The sequence below is a fragment of the Brassica oleracea genome, chromosome C3 (assembly GCF_000695525.1).
Source record: "Brassica oleracea var. oleracea cultivar TO1000 chromosome C3, BOL, whole genome shotgun sequence".
Classification (NCBI taxonomy): Eukaryota; Viridiplantae; Streptophyta; class Magnoliopsida; order Brassicales; family Brassicaceae; genus Brassica; species Brassica oleracea.
The window spans coordinates 36,703,663-36,721,876 of NC_027750.1; the positions used below are offsets into that span (position 1 = coordinate 36,703,663).

The 18,214-nt window shown below is 35.1% G+C and overlaps 2 protein-coding genes and 1 long non-coding RNA gene across 3 annotated transcripts; 2 read left to right on the forward strand and 1 right to left on the reverse strand.

Moving 5' to 3' along the window:
• The first annotated feature begins 4,695 nt into the window (after window positions 1-4,695).
• LOC106332812 lies at window positions 4,696-6,151 on the forward strand. Its single transcript, XR_001268186.1, has 4 exons — window positions 4,696-4,814; window positions 4,910-5,049; window positions 5,373-5,524; window positions 5,762-6,151. It is a non-coding gene; the product is annotated as an uncharacterized LOC106332812 (long non-coding RNA).
• A 5,003-nt stretch (window positions 6,152-11,154) lies between these two features.
• LOC106335847 (histidinol dehydrogenase, chloroplastic) lies at window positions 11,155-13,969 on the forward strand. Its single transcript, XM_013774487.1, has 13 exons — window positions 11,155-11,356; window positions 11,454-11,563; window positions 11,630-11,682; window positions 11,751-11,823; window positions 11,900-12,001; window positions 12,075-12,176; window positions 12,272-12,343; window positions 12,445-12,507; window positions 12,601-12,642; window positions 12,736-12,795; window positions 12,958-13,068; window positions 13,205-13,375; window positions 13,464-13,969. Exons 1-13 carry the CDS (start codon window positions 11,278-11,280, stop codon window positions 13,833-13,835), a joined length of 1,410 nt encoding a protein of 469 aa, XP_013629941.1. The 5' UTR covers window positions 11,155-11,277; the 3' UTR covers window positions 13,836-13,969.
• LOC106335848 (vacuolar protein sorting-associated protein 20 homolog 1) lies at window positions 13,928-15,614 on the reverse strand. The gene is made up of 6 exons (XM_013774488.1): window positions 15,282-15,614; window positions 14,924-15,076; window positions 14,684-14,836; window positions 14,511-14,594; window positions 14,275-14,416; window positions 13,928-14,183 (listed from the first exon to the last, which is right to left on the reverse strand). Exons 1-6 carry the CDS (start codon window positions 15,381-15,383, stop codon window positions 14,158-14,160), a joined length of 660 nt encoding a protein of 219 aa, XP_013629942.1. The 5' UTR covers window positions 15,384-15,614; the 3' UTR covers window positions 13,928-14,157.
• Between the last annotated feature and the right edge of the window lie 2,600 nt (window positions 15,615-18,214).

The following is an 18,214-nucleotide window of genomic DNA, read 5'->3' on the forward strand; positions in this document are numbered from 1 at the left end:
ATTAACCTGATCTAAGATTGTAAAACACTTCTCAAAAAAATTCAATCTTTCTCAACAAAACGATGAGATCACGTTGATTTCACAAAAACCCATTTCGACAAGACAATCAGATCACTTCATCAATCTCAAGAACACAAACAAGAAAAGCAAAATAGAATTTTTATGAAGAAGAAAGCCACTTACACTCAGGAGAAGAGACGTCGGTGAAACCCATCACGACGGAGCTGGCGGAAGAGAAGCTTCGTGGAGGAAGTCAAAGCGAAACCCATCACGACGGAGAAGGCGCACCGATCGACAGAGAACACGGATCGACAGCGAAGCAAGAGTGAGACAGACGAAGGGGTCATCGATAACGGAGACTCCGAGAGGAAGATCTACTGGTGGAGAGACGTCGACGACGGACTGACAAAGAAGATGGACCGACGGAGATAACGGAGACTCCGAGAGGAAGATCTACTGGTGGAGAGACGTCGACGACGGACTGACAAAGAAGATGGACCGACGGAGATAACGGAGACTCCGAGAGGAAGATCTACTGGTGGAGAGACGTCGACGACGGACTGACAAAGAAGATGGACCGACGGAGATAACGGAGACTCCGAGAGGAAGATCTACTGGTGGAGAGACGTCGACGACGGACTGACAAAGAAGATGGACCGACGGAGATAACGGAGACTCCGAGAGGAAGATCGACTTGTGGAGAGACGACGACGACGGAGACTCCAAGAGAGAAGACACAACTACAGTTTCATCGAAACCCCGATGAAAAGAGAGAGAGACAATACAGGTGAGGTGCAATGAGAGACCGCCACGTACGCGCCTCTTACCAGCTCCAATAAGCCCAAACTAAGGGGCGGTTCTCTTAATTTTGGGCCTTTTTGATTTAAATTTTTTTTACTTTTGGTTAGGAGCTCTTGGAGAACCCCTTGATGGAGGTGGTCTTACATTATTAATACTAGGGGCATAGGGGCATAGCGCGCGGGCCCAATATGTTGTTGATGCGTTTTGTGTAGGGGATTTGTCCTTTTTTAAAATTTTTTTTTTTTGTTTTTTCGTGTTGCTTACAATAGTGAATTCCATCGGAAGTCATACGGTTTGGTTAGGTTGATACAAAACTAACCAGTGAATTTATTTGTGTTGATATTTTCATATCTTATCTTCATAATGATTTGAAAGATCATATTACCGTTCAAAAGCTGAGGTTTATGGATTGGTTAGTGTTTACTTTAAGTAGTTGTTAGTATATAAATCAAATAATATAAAAAAGAGATATAAAATTCAGATTAAATTTTTTAACAATTTATACGAATAATAAATTAATTAATTTTCTTTATTTTACCCAAAATTAATTTTAAAAATTATAGAATTGTAATAAACTGTTTTTTAAAAAATTAATAACTCTTAAAAATCATAAAATTATATAGTTACAAAATTATTTACTTTTAGAGTTCTTACTGGATTTTGTTAATAATGATTTGTGGTGGATAAAAAAAATTGAAATAGGTCGACCAAAAAAAGTCTGAAATGTCCGAGATGACATTAACGTTCGGTGCTCCACCCCGCGCACTTGCGGGGACTAACTGTGTGTTTTATATATTGCGACATTTTATTTTATTCTGCCATTTGATGTTAGATTTGCTTATGGTTATCCATTTTTTACGTTCTTTTGTTCCGGTGTGTAACATTACACTATATTCAAATTTTATGTGTTTCAGAGTTGATATCCCTCTCAAATTCTAAGTGTTGTCAGCCTTGGTTACGCATATGTATTGAAGCACTGGGTTGCGACGATCACAGACCAAATATTATGATTGCGGAAGAATGAACAATTTTCAACCACTTATTTAATAGACTAATAGTTTTCTCAAAGAAAAGCAACAGTTGGTGGATATTTAGTATTTGCCTATTAAACATGCCTCTCAAATGTTCAATTCGTCAACGGGATTTCCTTACAAACACAAAGAATCTCTAAAAAAAGTCTACGTAAGTTATAAACTCTTTGAGTTCTCTCTCACCACTTGGTCAGATGGATTTCCCTGTGAGCAGTTGAAACATCTTTGACAAGCCATACGATTTTCAAAGAAGGCTAAGCGTCTTCAGCTGGTGGACATGTTCAGACGGTGAAGTCCGTGGTGACCATGCAGATCCCATCATTTCCCAGGGACATCCTTAAAACACATACTCCCCGAATGCCAAAAATGAAAAATAAATTATACAAAACACGCCAACAGAGAACAATATAAGTAGTAAAAATCTCACCTTTGTTAACATTATTTTAGCTATAATATGGCTATGGCGATGCAAAGACTATTGATCAACCATGTTTGCAACCAATATCTTAGAGATTATACCCATAACCGTAAATAAACCGAGAACTACAAATGATATTATCAAGAGCAATGGCACTCCAGATTTCCCTGCACCCCCAAGGCAACCACCACATCTCTTAACTGCACTTTCACAACCTTCACTACATGCAGGAAAATCTGCCCACATGAAAACAGTTCCTGCTAGATTGGTAGATGGCAGTGAGTGGTAGATCCTCCCTTCTTCAAGGAGGTGGCAATGTTGGTTGGATCCAGCGGCTGGGATGAATTATTACAGAATTTAGTGGACAATACTCTTAAATAAATTAGTGAGGGGAGATTATGATAGACTCAAGAAGGTTTATTATCGTAAGAGAAGAGGAAATGAGAGAGTGGGAGAACTAGAACTGGAGGAAGAGTGTTGAGAAGTCAAGAAGTATTATTAATAAGAAGAAAAGAGAGTAACTTTATAAATAAAGTAGTAATTGAATATGTGATGCTCATGCTTTGTTGTAGTTTGTTATAGACGTCATGAGTCTGTACATCCCGATCGATATGAGATCGGTGATTTAGAGTGAAGCTCGTCATGAGAGTGTAACTCGAGATCGACTACAAAGCTATAAACACTTGTACTTCGTTATTCGATACAAAGTTTGCTACATTACGAGAGAATAGACCTAAAGTCTATCATTGGTGCGGCGAAACTTGATCGGAACCACCGCGAATCGAAGCAATGGTCGAAACGCGTAACGGAAGTGATCAGGAAAAGACGATGCCCTCAGATGCAGTAAAATCGGTGGATCTTCAGCAGATTCAAGACGATATAGCTCAATCGAAGCTCAATCACAAGAAGCTAGTTCATAACGATCGAACGACAACGAAGAAGCTCGATTCGTTACAGACGAAGGTGGATTCAATCGAAGCGAAGTTGAATCATATCACCGACGTTTTGAGCCGGTTTGAGACCTCGGCGCCGTTCGTTCAAAGACCAGGGAAGGAGGTTGCTTCCGCGTCGGCGCCTCCAGTTGATCAGGTATCAATTCCTGAACCGAAGTATCTCGGGTACCCGAATGTAACCGAAATAGATTTATATACCTAAATTTATTACTTATTTTTATATTTAATATATATTAAAAACATCCAAAATATATAAGATACTTTAAAATTGTTTAAAATACTTGAAAATATACATAAATAGTCAAAAGTAAATGTCTGAAATAGCTAAAATATATTCAAAACACCAAAATGCTTGAAATATCTATTGATTTTCAATCCAAATATTTAAATCAAACCAATTTATATGTTAATTTTATGTATTTTGACATATATTATATAAATTTATATGTAATATATTATTTTGATTTATTGATTTTGAGAAATTTTAAGCATATAATGAATATTAAAATTTTAAAAATAATTTAAATGGGTTATTCGAACCCGAACCGAACCCGCAAAGATCCGAACCGAACCCGAACCGAAATTTAGAAATACCCGAATGGAGCTGAAATCTTTAAACCCAAAAATTCGAAACCCGATTAGATCCGAACCGAACCCGAATGGGTACCCGAACGTCCACCCCTATCACGAAGAAAAGAGTGAAAACAAATGCTATTAGTATATTTTTGGAGAGACTCATTTTGTAGGATGTTTTATAAATTGTTTGAGAGTTCTATTATATTTTAGATTGATAAATATATACATATAAACATAAACTTGCATAAAATATATTTATTTTTAAGGAAAATCTTTCAATTAATTTTATGAGATTTATAGTCAAAATAATATAAAAGTGATTCCTTTGCCTAATTACATATGAATATTAGTGTGAAAGATTTATTTTCTTTCAGATTACCTTGTCAAGATATAATTTGCATATTGAAACAGATTTTTCAAAATGTAATAGATATAAATTATAATTGTTATTATGGAGTAAATATTTTGATTAATCTTAGTCTATATAATTCAGCTAAATATATTTACTTTATTCAATTATTTATATTAATTGTTAGAAAATTTGTAAAATATGACTAAAAATTTGATTTTAAATGTAAAATTATACCCAAATTTGAATCAAATGTAAAACTAATTTAAAAGCCTTGTGAAATTACAGTCAGCTTCTTGTGACCAAACAAAAAAACAGAACTCATTTTTACGAATATAGCCACAGAAAGTCTTCTGAAATATTGTAAGTCGTCTAGACGACGTTCAGGAGAGTCTTCTGATGTAGTTGATCTTAAAAATAATTTTTAAATTGTTAAAAAAATATTTTGACATGTGAAAACTTAAAATCACGCAATTATAAACAATTTAAAGTGATATAAATTAAGATACTGATATAAATTAAGATTTACTAAACATGAATTGTTTTTAAGATGAGCTAAAGCACTAAGTGATGATATTATTTGGTTTAACGTTTGGCAACTTCACCGGAGACCAGCTCGTCCCCGCCGTCCTCTAGCAGAGACCAAGATGCAGGAAGAAACCCGATGACTCTCCACCATCCACGAGGTGAGATTGTCTCTATATCACTCTCTACTCTGTCTCTCTCTACTCTATCTCTCCCTCACTCTCTCTATTTTGAATCTGACGGTATTTTGACAAAGGTGAACCCACGGCAGAGCTTCTCTTCCTCTGAAGCGGAGACGGAGAAGACAGAGGAGGAGGATGACGGCGGTGAAGATATAGAAGCGACGGTGGTTTGTTCGTGCGACATTCACCACCACCACCAAGTTAAATCTCCTGGGTACTTCTCTTCTTAAATCTTTATTAGGGTTTCGATTTGTGGAATTTTTAGGTTTGGGTTTTGATTTGTCGTGACTATCTGTATCTGTGTCGGGGGTTTTGATTTTGGTTGACTATTTGTTCTCTTGCTGTATCAAGAGTCTCACTTCTCATCACTTGGTTACACTCTATTCACTGTCTTTTATGGTTAACAACTAGAGTTGAACATAAAGGTCTGAACTTTGGATTGATAGACTCTAAAAAATGTGGTGAATCTGGGAGGAATCTCCATTCCTGCCTATTTGCTTCTCTCTTTGATGTTTTCTTGTGTATGGTTATTTACAGTACACTTCAATTAAGCCACTGGGAGAGAGTTTTGGTGACGATTAAGGAGGCGGAGGAAAAGACTATGGGAGGTATCTTACTTCCATCCACGGCTCAAGGAGGTGAAGTCGTTGCTGTGGGTGAAAGAAGAACTATTGGGAAGAACAAAATCGGTATCACTGTCCCTATAACACCCTCTCTTTGTTTTCTTTGTTGTCTGCTATTAAAATTTGTGGCAGGTGGGATGAATCTCATTCGTTGTTGTTGCTTTTATTGTTCCTTATTCCTTGTCTCATGTGTATTGGCTTTGCTTATGGTTTACATGTAGTAGGAGCTTTAGTTTCATGTGGTGTGTTATGTGAAGTTGGTAACAGTAACTAATGTTGGTCTTCTGTTTGTTACTGAACCAGTGAAGGTGGATGCATCAACAATAGCTATAAGTTGCTGGAGAGGGAAGAATAGTTTCGGTATAATGGTCACTTCTGCTGATTGCCAGGAGCTGCTGGAGAGACTTGCGGAGAGAACACCAAAAACCGAAGGTGGCTCTGTTAATGGAAGCAATGGCCGGGTGGTCTTGAAGCTATGGAGACTGTGCGGTCTAAGGTTCATGGAAGATGTGCTTCTTGGTAAAAGAAGTGACCATACGGTCAGAACAGTAGTTGTAGTCTTGTTGATGACCCATCCCTATAATGATGTAATCTAACAATACTAAAAACACAATATTCTCAACAAAGAGGGATGCCACGTCCTCAAAAAAAAATCAGCCAATGAGTAAGTTTGTTTTCACCACGTCACCATTGCTTTCTACCGAAGAAGAGTAAAACTGAACTTATTTTTGAGTTAACATTTTAACTCAGTCTATACAGGCCCGTGTTGCCAAACTTTTGTTTTTCCTCTAAAGTTTTGAGAGTCGATGATCCTCCCCGACACTCAGAATTTTCAGTTTCCTTGAGACACTACTGATCAATCAATGATGATCTTTAAACTCTTCTTAATTGTTTCGTTTCACTTCCCGTTGATCCTCCTCCTATTTAAAGCGCTACGAAATCAAGAGGCAATTCAGGACCAACAACCACTAAACCCACATTCTATTTTCGACAGAAGGAGATGACAGCTGAGCTGTCTGATACGTCGAGGTCAGGTACGCAAGTAGCGTCTCCGGAGCTCGGGATGCCGGGGTTTCCAGGCGTGCATAGCACATAGTTGCAGGAAGGAGAGCGTTTCAAGGCGTGACAAAGGGCGTGCTCTCTCCCTCCGGTACCGATTACAAGAACTATCCCTCTCTCTTCTGCAGTAACTGAAACGAAGTTAGTACACTGAATATTAAGCGAGCAAAAGGGTATCACTGGAACTTACCAGCGCCGCCGTTACCGCCGGGAGAAACCGAAATAGAGAGCTCGGACTCTAACGTGACGCAACGAAGCCAAAGTTGGCGGCTTTGGATATGGTTTGAAGGGAAACGAGAGCGTGGTTGGTGGTGGAGAAACTGAGAGGAGCAACAGAGGAAGAAGGAGAAGTAGAGGTGAAGAACCAGAGAGAGTTGAGAGATGGTTTTGGGGAGTTGTTGTTGTTGGAGAAGAGATTGGTAGAAGAAGATGAAGGGTGGAGATTAGATGTACACAACGACATGTCGGAAAGTTGGAACACAAGTTTGCGACAGAGATGAAGAGAGACACAGAGACAGTTAAAGTTGCAGTCTTTGAGAGAGTTTGACTCAGACCAGATTCGCTCAACAAGGGTTTAACAGAGCACTCCCTTCGTTTGTTTTTCATTAGTATCCTTAAACAGAACTACTACTTTGTGTACAAGTTATGTTTAGGTGTTATGAGTTTCCAAGTTCTCTTTGTTGTCATTAGCTTTAAATCGAAAAACTTTCTTATGGATGTGCTTTTAGTATATTGTTTAAAGATACTAATGAGTCTGCTTCAACTAATGGCTTACATTACTGGAACATTCTGCTAGGTAATGTTTATGACATCGGGAGATCAAGAAATCTTGCTTTCTCTGGAGCATGACTCTCAGGGTTTCACCATTGCAAGAGCTGGAGATAATGTAGCAATAGCGTTCCAAGAAACTGATGCATATCAAGTAATGTCAGGAGGTGTGTTGTGTCATCCTGATTACCCGACTTCATTAGCAAAACATAAATAATGATTTTGGACTAAAAAATCAGGTTATTATTTTGTTTTATATTTTATGAATATATAAGTGTCTTGTGGAAAACCTAAAGTGATGGAGTCAAACTGATTGAAGAGGAAAATGCATTAGCTGGGAATCAATTTCATAAGATGCTGTCAATGCTCGGAGAATCAGAAAGCAAAGTTGATAATCTGTAGAATCAAGCTCAAGAATCACAAAATCATTGTGTAGGGATCCAAGAGGTGAAGAGTTTTATGAAGAGAGTAATAAAGACAACTTCACGTCTTCTCCTACAGTTAGAACAATGTGTATGTTATTTAGTTTTCAGTTACTGCCAAAGTCAGAGATTGTTGTTCCAACATGACAAATTATGTTTGCTGGAATAAGTTTAATTTATATTTTTTAACTGTAAAAGGGCACTTATGCTTTTTTTTTCTTTGTTCAGCTTTTATATATATTGGAACTTATTTGACTTCGACGAACCAACTCCTCTTTACTGCTTCTTTGTTTTTGTGTGCTGCAATGGCATGACGTTAGTGTGTATGTTTATTTTTGCAACACATCAGTGTGTATGTTATATAGGTTGTTTTTGTGTGCTGCAATAGCATGACGGGACGTGTGTATGTTTTATAGTTGTTTGCGTATATGTCAACTTCGTCATAATTTTCCATAAGTTCTTTACTAAATAAGGAACTGAAGCTAAGATACATAAATACAAAGATGAAAATTTCACATTCACAATGATCTATACATTATGAAAAAGACAAATATTAATCTATATAACGACCATATGACTTGGTTGAATTATAATTTCAAGTGGTATTAGATTCTTTTTGGAAACAAATTTTGTAAATCAAATTTGAAAACTATATAAAGAGTCTTCAAATTTCAATTACGTATTATTTCCAATTCAAATTGGTGTTTGGTTTAAAATCTTTCAATGTTTTGTATATAAAAGCCTGACTAAGAAATCACACTGAAAATTAAACATGTGATATAAATATAAAATATACACATTATTACACATATGCTAAGCATCTAAGGGTTCTGAAACTCCATATAATTAAACATAGTAAAAAACAATCATGTAATATACATTCTGAGAACTTCAAATTATTTTATAAATTATTTTCTTCAAATGATAACAGAAAATGTATATTTTCTTAATTTACATCTTTGAGCTCCAAGGTGATTAGTTTTAGTGATTTTATATTGTAGTAATCAAATAATATTCCATAAGAATATATTGAGTAAGTAGGTAAATATAGTCTTGCTTTTTTAAATTGATTTAATGTTAGGTAATGGAACATAACACGCCAAGAAGAAAACATTCACCCAAGGCTTGGGGATAGGCAATTATATAGACATTCATTTTGTTGTTTTTGAACAATTGTATTACAAGAAACGTATGGTGAAAAAAAACATCTGGTGAATGCTGCACTTGAAGAATAAGAAATATTTGTTTCATGTTTTGATCATGCTAATGTCGGAGAAGAACAATGAGATTTTACAGTTTATAGATTGTCAATTTTTTTTCCGGTTTTGTATTCCTATGCAGAATTTTATTATTGCTCGAAAAAACTAAACTTTAACTTTATATAATAACTTAAGTATTAAGGAATGTAAAATAATACTCAACAATTCAAACTGTTTAAGATTTAAGCTTAAGTAACAAATAATAGTTTTGGTTTCCTCAATTCCCAAATAGAATTTCATCTATGGTTCTATATCAAGATGGCCACTTAATATTGTGTTTTTAGTAACACATATACAATAAAGAAAAATACAATACATTATTTATTTGATACGAGTAAGTGGGTGAAATAAAGAATTTAATGAATAAAATAATTTAACCAAAACATATGCAATAAATTATAATGAATTAATATGATAAGTAATAATTTAATGGATCATTTTAAATAGAAGCCCAAAAGATAAATTTTTTTACTTATGCTGAAATATTTAACATTAATATTCTGAATATTAAGAATTCACACTCTTAACTAAAATAAACAAACTTCCTATTGCATATATTTTGTTTGATGAACAATAAATTTTATTTCTGTATATATAATACACAAACATTATCATAATAATTAAAGAAAACAAAATATAAAAGGAGATAAAAGTATTAAACAACATAAATGACAAATGACAGATAATAAATAACTAAAAAATATAATATACACAATTAAATAATTATTTATTTTTATATTTGATGAATATTTAAGTGTTTTGGATCAAAAAATTTCCAAACACTATTACAATACTATACTTCTCATATATTTAAATAGTGTACAGTTAATAATTAACACCAGTTTCAATAAGAATTGTTATGTACTTTTGCAAACAATATCACTGTCACATAAAATGAAGCGTTGGTATCAGATTGATACGAGTCGTATGATACAATATTACACTTTCAATCTTTAGTAGAAAAACCAAAGAAACCGTGATCATGTCTCATATATCTGGTTTATCATCAACTCCAGAAGAGATTGTTTTTTTGTTTATAAGTTGTTTGATATAATCACTGGAAATGGTTCTCCGCTCTGATCCACTTCTTGACTATTGTTTTAGTACTGCTCATATGTTTCTCTTATAGAAACTGATCTTTTGCTTTATTGTTTGCCTTACTTCAGACCAAGCTCCTTTGAACAGAGAGGAGACACATATGAACCACCACCACACGAGTCAAGCAACAACAAAAGAATGAGGACTGCATTTTCGCTACCCTCAGGCCAGACCGCAAAGTTCTATGTAGCAAGCGGGGGGTTTGGGTAGAGGGTTGAGAACCGTGGGTTACGGCGGGTTGACCCGCAAAGATCCACCAGAGATAGAGACCTCAGCGTGGTGGGCCACAGCGGGGCGGGTTTCCCAATTCCATTCCTAATCATGCTTGCGAAAGATGGAGTGATGCTACTTGTAGAGCTGCTTTTGCTGCAGATATGTGCGTTTGACAAGATAGATGGTAGACTGGATCTTTGTTCAGTTTAATATAAATGTCAAAAAAAATTATACATTTTCAAAAAGAGATCACAATCTTTATTCATAAGCACCTCCTGCAGTATGGTAACCGATCTAGTAACTCATTTCGCTGTAGATTCATTTGAGCCTACCTCAAGACAAGGGAGTATTAATATAGTGCAGAAAAAGTGATTTTTTCATAGATTAAAACTTAAAATATTAGCTTCTTATTCAAGATATCTTTCTTAATATCTATGAATTAAGAAGTGGATCAGAGCGGAGTACTAATATAGTGCAGAAAAAGTGATCTAGGCCTTAATATCTATGAATTACGAATATTAGCTTCTTATTCAAGATATCTTTCTTTTAGGATAATGTATGATTTGTTGTTCACAAGAACTAAAATAAGAGAATCAAAAACTGAATCTGAATTATCATCCCATTGATCTCTCTATATCTCTATGGTTAAAGATTTATCAAGAGGTAAAGTTCGCAAAGATGAATTAGAGACTAATTAGATTATTCTCTCGTCTTACTCTTGTTTAAGGGAGACTGACTGTTATATATTGTTGGTTACAAACGATAAATCAAACATTCTCCAAAATCGTTTTAAAAACTATAAACAATAAACACCCAAAATTTAATATATTACTTTAGCTCTCATCATTAAATTTTCTCTCTAACTCACTCAAATCTCATATGATATTAGTTGTATTCTAAAATCAAGAAATAACACCTATGATGTAAGTGGTAGAGAGAGAGAGAGAGAGAGAAAATCAAGTCAACCATCTCCTTCCCTATTTGAGCAAACCCGGTGAGGATGTCATTCGATCTATCTCGTCTCTCCCTCACTTCCTCGCCTCGTCTCTCGTTTCTCACTCGCACTGCTGCTAAGAAAGGTAATATAATCTCATGAGAATTGATGTGTGGGTTTCTCTCAGATGTCTAGATTCAAATGTTCCGTCTTTGCTCGCCGCGAAATTGATTACTTTACAGGATTCGTTAGGTGTTCGATGAAGTCGTACAGATTATCTGAACTTAGTTTCTCTCAAGTTGAGAACTTGAAGGCACGCCCTCGCATTGACTTCTCTTCCATTTTCACCACTGTAAGCTTCCTCCTTTCTCCTTCTCTCACTTGTCTTCTTCGTATGACATGAGCTTGTTACTATCAGGTTAACCCAATCATCGACGCTGTTCGTAGCAAAGGAGATACTGCTGTCAAAGAGTAACTGACCGATTCTTTATATTTGAAGTATTTTAGGTGGAAACCAATTTAGCTTGGTTATCTTTCAGGTATACTGAGAGATTTGACAAAGTCCAGCTCAATAAAGTGGTGGAGGATGTGTCCGAACTTGATATCCCTGAGGTAGTAGATAGATTAGCACCGTGTACATACAAATTATTCGAATATGATCCTTTCTTGTCTGCTGTTTTGTATTCAGCTCGACTCCGCAGTTAAAGAAGCGTTTGATGTTGCGTATGACAACATTTATGCATTTCACTTTGCCCAAATGTCAACTGAGAAAAGCGTTGAGAATATGAAAGTAAGTCGATTTGGTAAAACCTATTAGCTACTTAAAGTCTATCCACTGATCGTCACTCGTTTCGTTTTCTTAGGGTGTAAGATGTAAAAGGGTGTCGAGATCTATTGGTTCTGTTGGTCTTTATGTGCCTGGTGGAACTGCTGTTTTGCCATCTACTGCTTTGATGCTTGCTATTGTATGATCTCTCCTATTTAATACTTTTGATTTTTCTCGTTCTTCTTGTAGTTGTGCAATAACGTGGTCTTTTTTTTTCTTTGATTCCTCTCTCAGCCTGCTCAGATTGCTGGATGTAAAACAGTTGTCCTCGCAACTCCACCAACTAAGGAAGGAAGCATATGTAAGGTAGTACTCTAGCTGTTTTTTTTTTCCTGGGGATATTCAACATTACTTACCTTTTTTATCTATCTTACTGCTGAGCTGATGTGTTTGTTTTGTTGATGCAGGAGGTGCTGTATTGTGCCAAGAGGGCTGGTGTAACTCACATTCTTAAAGCTGGTGGAGCACAGGTGTGGTTATGTTAGCCTTTTCACATATGTTTTAATTCTAGCGATTCTTTTTATTTTTCCAAATTTTGAAAATTTCCATTTTGCCTTTTGCAGGCTATAGCTGCCATGGCCTGGGGGACAGATTCTTGTCCTAAGGTATAAATAGGATTTTATAATATGCCTCAGAAGATTACGTCAGTCTTTTTTCCAGCCAACAACACATGGATTTGCGTTGGTTATTATTGGCAGGTTGAGAAGATTTTTGGTCCTGGGAATCAGTATGTTACAGCTGCTAAGATGATTCTGCAAGTAAAGATACCATTCCTCTATTATTTTTCTGGGTCTAACTTGTTTAGAGTAGTCTTTATCATGCTGGAAAGCAGAAACAGCAAAAAAGAGGAGATTATGAATCCTATAATTCCTATTGGATTGAAATTTCCCCTTATCTTGTTTTTGTTTTTCTTACTTCAGAACAGCGAGGCAATGGTTTCGATTGATATGCCTGCTGGCCCTTCAGAAGTTCTTGTTATCGCTGATGAACATGCTAGTCCAGTTTACATTGCAGCCGACTTACTTTCTCAGGTATTCATCTCTCACTTGCCATAGATTAAAAGCTACAATTTCTCTTTCAATATAGCACATTTTCAGTTTTAACTCATCAGGATTCAAACTTGTACATTTCTTTCTTTCTTTCTTTTTCTTTTTGGTTTCGCTGCAGGCTGAGCATGGTCCAGATAGTCAGGTTGTTCTTGTTGTTGTAGGCGATGGTGTAAATCTCAAAGCCATCGAAGAAGAAATTGCTAAACAATGCAAAAGCCTTCCTAGAGGCGAGTTTGCTTCAAAAGCTCTAAGTCACAGCTTCACAGTATTTGCTCGAGATATGATTGAGGTACCCTCTCTTTTACTGTCACACTAACTGTTACTAACTCAAAGCAGCATGTGTAAGAAAGATAACCATTTCTTTCTTAACCCTCCAGGCAATAACTTTCTCAAACCTGTATGCACCTGAACACTTGATCATCAATGTCAAAGACGCTGAGAAATGGGAGGGACTGATAGAGAACGCAGGTTCGGTTTTCATAGGGCCGTGGACTCCTGAGAGTGTTGGTGATTACGCGAGCGGGACAAACCACGTTCTTCCAACGTACGGGTATGCGAGAATGTACAGTGGCGTCTCTCTCGACTCTTTCCTGAAGTTCATGACTGTACAGTCCTTGACAGAGGAAGGTCTGCGAAACCTTGGTCCGTATGTTGCGACTATGGCTGAAATTGAAGGTCTAGATGCACACAAGAGAGCCGTCACTCTCAGACTCAAGGATATCGAAGCCAAACAGACCCAAACAAAGTGAAATGAATGGCTGTCTTCATATTCAAATGAGGTGACATTGGTTTAAAGAGATAATAATAATAAGAATAATATAAGAGATGTTGTAACACTCTCTGTCATAATCTGGATTTTCTTTCATTATTGAAATTTGAATCCTTTCACGCGTAACATCATTGAACCAAAGAGTACTTAGTGATGTGGACTTCCAACGAACACAATGGGATTCCACAAAAACTTCGTTCTTTACAAACGTCAAGAGACTTCAACATTGTACAGTAAACTTCAAGAGCGTTACAAAGTGCTTAAAGAATGATATAATCTTTTGGTGATCAGTTTCTTCTAGCTCAAGCTGGCAAAGGTTCTTCGAGAACTGCAGAGGGAAAGGAACCGACCAAAACATGTATGAGTTCTTGCAAATCTAAAAGGCAATCAAAAGAAAAAGAAGAATGAAAGGGAAAGACCTTTTCTCTTTGTGGCTGATTCAGCTGGTGTGATCTCCGCATTGGAAACGATAGGTTTTTTAGTTGGTACGTCTGGAAGATGCAAATTCTCAGATTCTTGGGGCTCTGTTGTAGGCACATCAGGCATCTCATCAACAGCAAGCTTTAAACAAAACATGCATCATCATGAGTCTCTCTCCCTATATTAAAGATGATAATAAACAAGTTTGTTTTCTGATTTGGCCGGTGAAACATACCTGACTTTCTAGGTTGTCAAATTCTGCTAATATCTCCTCTTCGTCCTCTGCTGATAGTTTCTCGCCCAGTATAGCATTCAGCTCCTAATATCCAAAACATATAGCATTGTGAAAAGAGGAGACTAAAAACGCAGCACAAAACGATACAAACAAACAAAAAAGCTTGGACTCACATCTTGATAGGCTTTAGCATCAGCGGTATCATCCATAAGTTTCTGAACATCATCAAGGTCAACCTCGCTTTGAATGGCTTTAATAGCACTGCTACCTTGCTTTAAGCTCTCAAACACTGCCTTTTGCTTGCTGGTAAGTTCAATATCTGCCAACTGAGTCACATGAAAAGTTCGAGCCACATCAATGCATCAAAAGCGACGAGTTACTTGCTGTCAACATTAAGGAGAAAGAAGAGTTACTTGTTGTTCAACATTGATGACCCACTGATCAACTTGCTTCAACAACTCTTCTTGCGTCCGTTTCTTCCTCAAAGCTAACAAAGCCCTCTCCTTTCGATGTTCGCGGATCAAGTCTCTTGCAGCTTGCTTCTCAGCTTCAATTACTTTCTCAAGCTAAATTTAGAAACGTTAAAGAAGATGATGGGTTAAAAATGGAATCAGCCTAGAACTCAAAAAGCTTTAGCCTTTTTCTCATCAGAAGTACTAACAATCGAATCCTCTGATGAAACAAAACTACAATGGTTAAACCTGTTTGATCTCAGTTTATCAAAATAGAAAAAAAAAAAAAAGGACATGAGATTGGATCAAATCGAAAAACCTGCTGCTGGTATTGGCCGAGCTTGCGTCTCTGGGTTTTGAGAGAGAGAATCGCCCGATCAACGTCCGTGATCTGTGGTTTCTTCACGAACAAATTCCCCATCCTTCGTCACTTTTGCAATCCAATTATGAGAGAAAGAAACTAATCAGACGGCTCTAGAAATTGGGAAGAACAACGCCAATTTCAAACGGAAGTCCACAATCTCTCTTTGTCTTCTTCTTCCTCTCTGCGATTTTCAGTTTCGATCAACAAACAGAATAGCAAGAACCGAATCTGGATTATCCAAATTGGTTCGATCTGACCAATAATTGGAACAGACTAATCGAACCGAAAAAAATTATATTGATTCTTATTTGACAAAACAATAAAAATTATTAGATACTGTGAAAATTAAGGGAAAGCATTTCTGTTGCACAAATACAACTAAAATATTAACATACTTTTGTAGATAATTGAAGTCGGTATTTTTTTGTAGTCTTTTGGTTATTTTCATGTATATTTTTGTTTTCTCCTATTACTTTTTTTTCAATGGTAGATTCTTTTTGAAGTACTAGGGTCGGTCCGCGCTACGCGCAGAATATGCTTAATATGTGATGTATATAACTATATTATTGTATATTTTTTTATGTGTGTTTTATGTTTGTATTTGTAAAAGAAGCATATAATAACGTGTATGGTGTTTAGGAATGTCGTCTTGTATTATGTTATTGTTTATTTCGTTTGGTTTAACAATTAGAAGTAATAACTGGATAAATGTTTTTGGTTGTTTTTTAAAAGAAAACATAAGTCTGTAGACGGACTTGTATTCATTTGTAGTGTCCATAACCTGAATGAAGTTTTTTGTATTTCATATCTTGGCCAGTAAATTATTAGGGCTTTTGGCGGTGGGATCAAAGGTTAACAACTTTGGACTTTTTGGAATGTGTTTTGTGCTACGTTGCACGAAAGCTTCATCGAACGTCCGCTTCCCGCTTCAGAATCAGAATCGGAACCTTATGGAATCTCGATTGGAATATGTATGAAATATGCTGGAAGCTTACGATATCGTTTTGGAATCACGCTTCCATTTTTTTTTTTAAAAAAACACAATATTTTATATCAATAAAAATATAAAATTATAGTTTTTAATTTATATAAATCCAAATTTTAATAGTATTGAATAGAGAGAATAGAAATATACAAATATTAAAATTAATATTATCTTTATGCATTGAGGTTTTTATTAAATATAAATCATATATTCAAATATAGTATGTCAATTAATTATAAAGTATTACAAATAATTAATATAATAATTTATTTTAAATTTAATTTATGTATATTTTTACAGTTTTAATATGAAATAATTTCAAATTATTATAAATGAATAAATATTTTATTTTAAATTTAAATCATATAAATTTTATTTATAGATTTTTTTAAAAAATCTATATATGTATATATATATATATATATATATATATATATATATATATACATATCCAACACGTATCCACTTCCCAATTTTTTTAAAAATCTCGTTTCCGCATTTCTATACGCTTCCGTTTTTACGTACCCGCTTTCATTTTCATTTTCATGTAACATAGGTTTTGTGTTATGAATATTAACATGTAGGTCAAATTAACATGAATGTCAAGTTTTATTTGTCATAAAAATTTATCTTCTAATACAGTGTACCGAGTTTTGCTTCATAGTGCCTTTTTAAGGTAGGGATAAATTGTGTTTGCAAAGAATCATTGGTAGTGGCTCCATTTTTAGTTAGTCGTTGAATTTTTTTCGTCGGTAGCAAAAGACAAAAAGGTTTGTATAACTGGATAAAAACGGCATATAGATCTCAGCTTTGATTTAACTCTTTACGCTTTTTTAAAATTTTAAAAAATTAATTTTGTGAAAATATTAACAAAATTATACGCTAATCTTGTTACAATCATACTGTTTCGAAGGCATGTCTGCTTAATATTATTAGTGCACATTCTATCATTGCTTTTATCGGCATGACACTTTTTATGTAAGCATATTTTATATATTTGTCTATACAATATGAACAAATAGTTTGTCAATATAAATTTTGTATCTTTTCCTAATAATTTAGTGATTATTTAATTATTATTTTTATTTGTATCCTAACTTTTTATTTTTCTCTTGGATATTTGAAAGTTCTAAAATTTCTATCTTCAACTCAACACAAAATAATTAACGACTTACTTTTCACATGTTTTCTTTTAATTATGTTTTAGATTGTTTACCGTGTGTTTTTCTCATAACCATACTAACTATTTTAATTTCTGTATATGGATAATTTAATACAGTTCTTATACTTAACTATCTATATTTTCTAATACATAATTATATTTATTTAAATGGTGTTGGCTCCACTACTCGCCCATCATCTCCTTCCTCTCACTTCCATCGTCATTAGGGATGTTAACTACAGGGTTAGAGTCCAGCCCTCTTTTGTTTATTATAAGCTCAGCCTTATTTTAACCCAACCCTATTTTAACTCTATTATAATCAAGGGTTAGGGCTGGTACCAGGGTTAGCTCATTTAATTGAAAAAAATATTTCATTTATTTTTGTTCTTAAATTTTAAAGATAAAACTAGAAAAATTAAGATATGATATGATTCTTTCCTCCAATTTGTTGAGCATCAAAATCAAAAGTTTTTCTCCCAAAATCGCAAAATCGAGTTTTTGCTCCACAACTAAGAATAAAGTTTTTCCTTCAAAAAAAAAAATTGTGTTTTTTTCGGCCAAAACCTAATTTGAGTTTTTCCACCAAAACCACAAAATCAAGTTTTCCCGCCAAAACCGCAAAATCAAGTTTTCCCGCAAAAACCGCAAAATCGAGTTTTCCTCTCAAAACCGGCAAATCGAGTTTTCCCGCCAAAACTGTAAAATCGCGTTTTCCCGCCGAAACAGCAAAATCAAGTTTTC

Bases quoted from the DNA above. Each gene is read 5' to 3' on its own strand.
- LOC106335847 (XM_013774487.1), top strand. From the start codon at position 11,278: ATGTCATTCGATCTATCTCGTCTCTCCCTCACTTCCTCGCCTCGTCTC. The intron at 11,357-11,453 runs GTAATATAATCT...ATTACTTTACAG, and splicing joins TCGCACTGCTGCTAAGAAAG to GATTCGTTAGGTGTTCGATG. The intron at 11,683-11,750 runs GTAACTGACCGA...GTTATCTTTCAG, and splicing joins GGAGATACTGCTGTCAAAGA to GTATACTGAGAGATTTGACA.
- LOC106335848 (XM_013774488.1), bottom strand. From the start codon at position 15,383: ATGGGGAATTTGTTCGTGAAGAAACCACAGATCACGGACGTTGATCGG. The intron at 14,837-14,923 runs GTAACTCTTCTT...CATGTGACTCAG, and splicing joins TCATCAATGTTGAACAACAA to TTGGCAGATATTGAACTTAC. The intron at 14,417-14,510 runs GTATGTTTCACC...TTTTGTTTAAAG, and splicing joins TTGACAACCTAGAAAGTCAG to CTTGCTGTTGATGAGATGCC.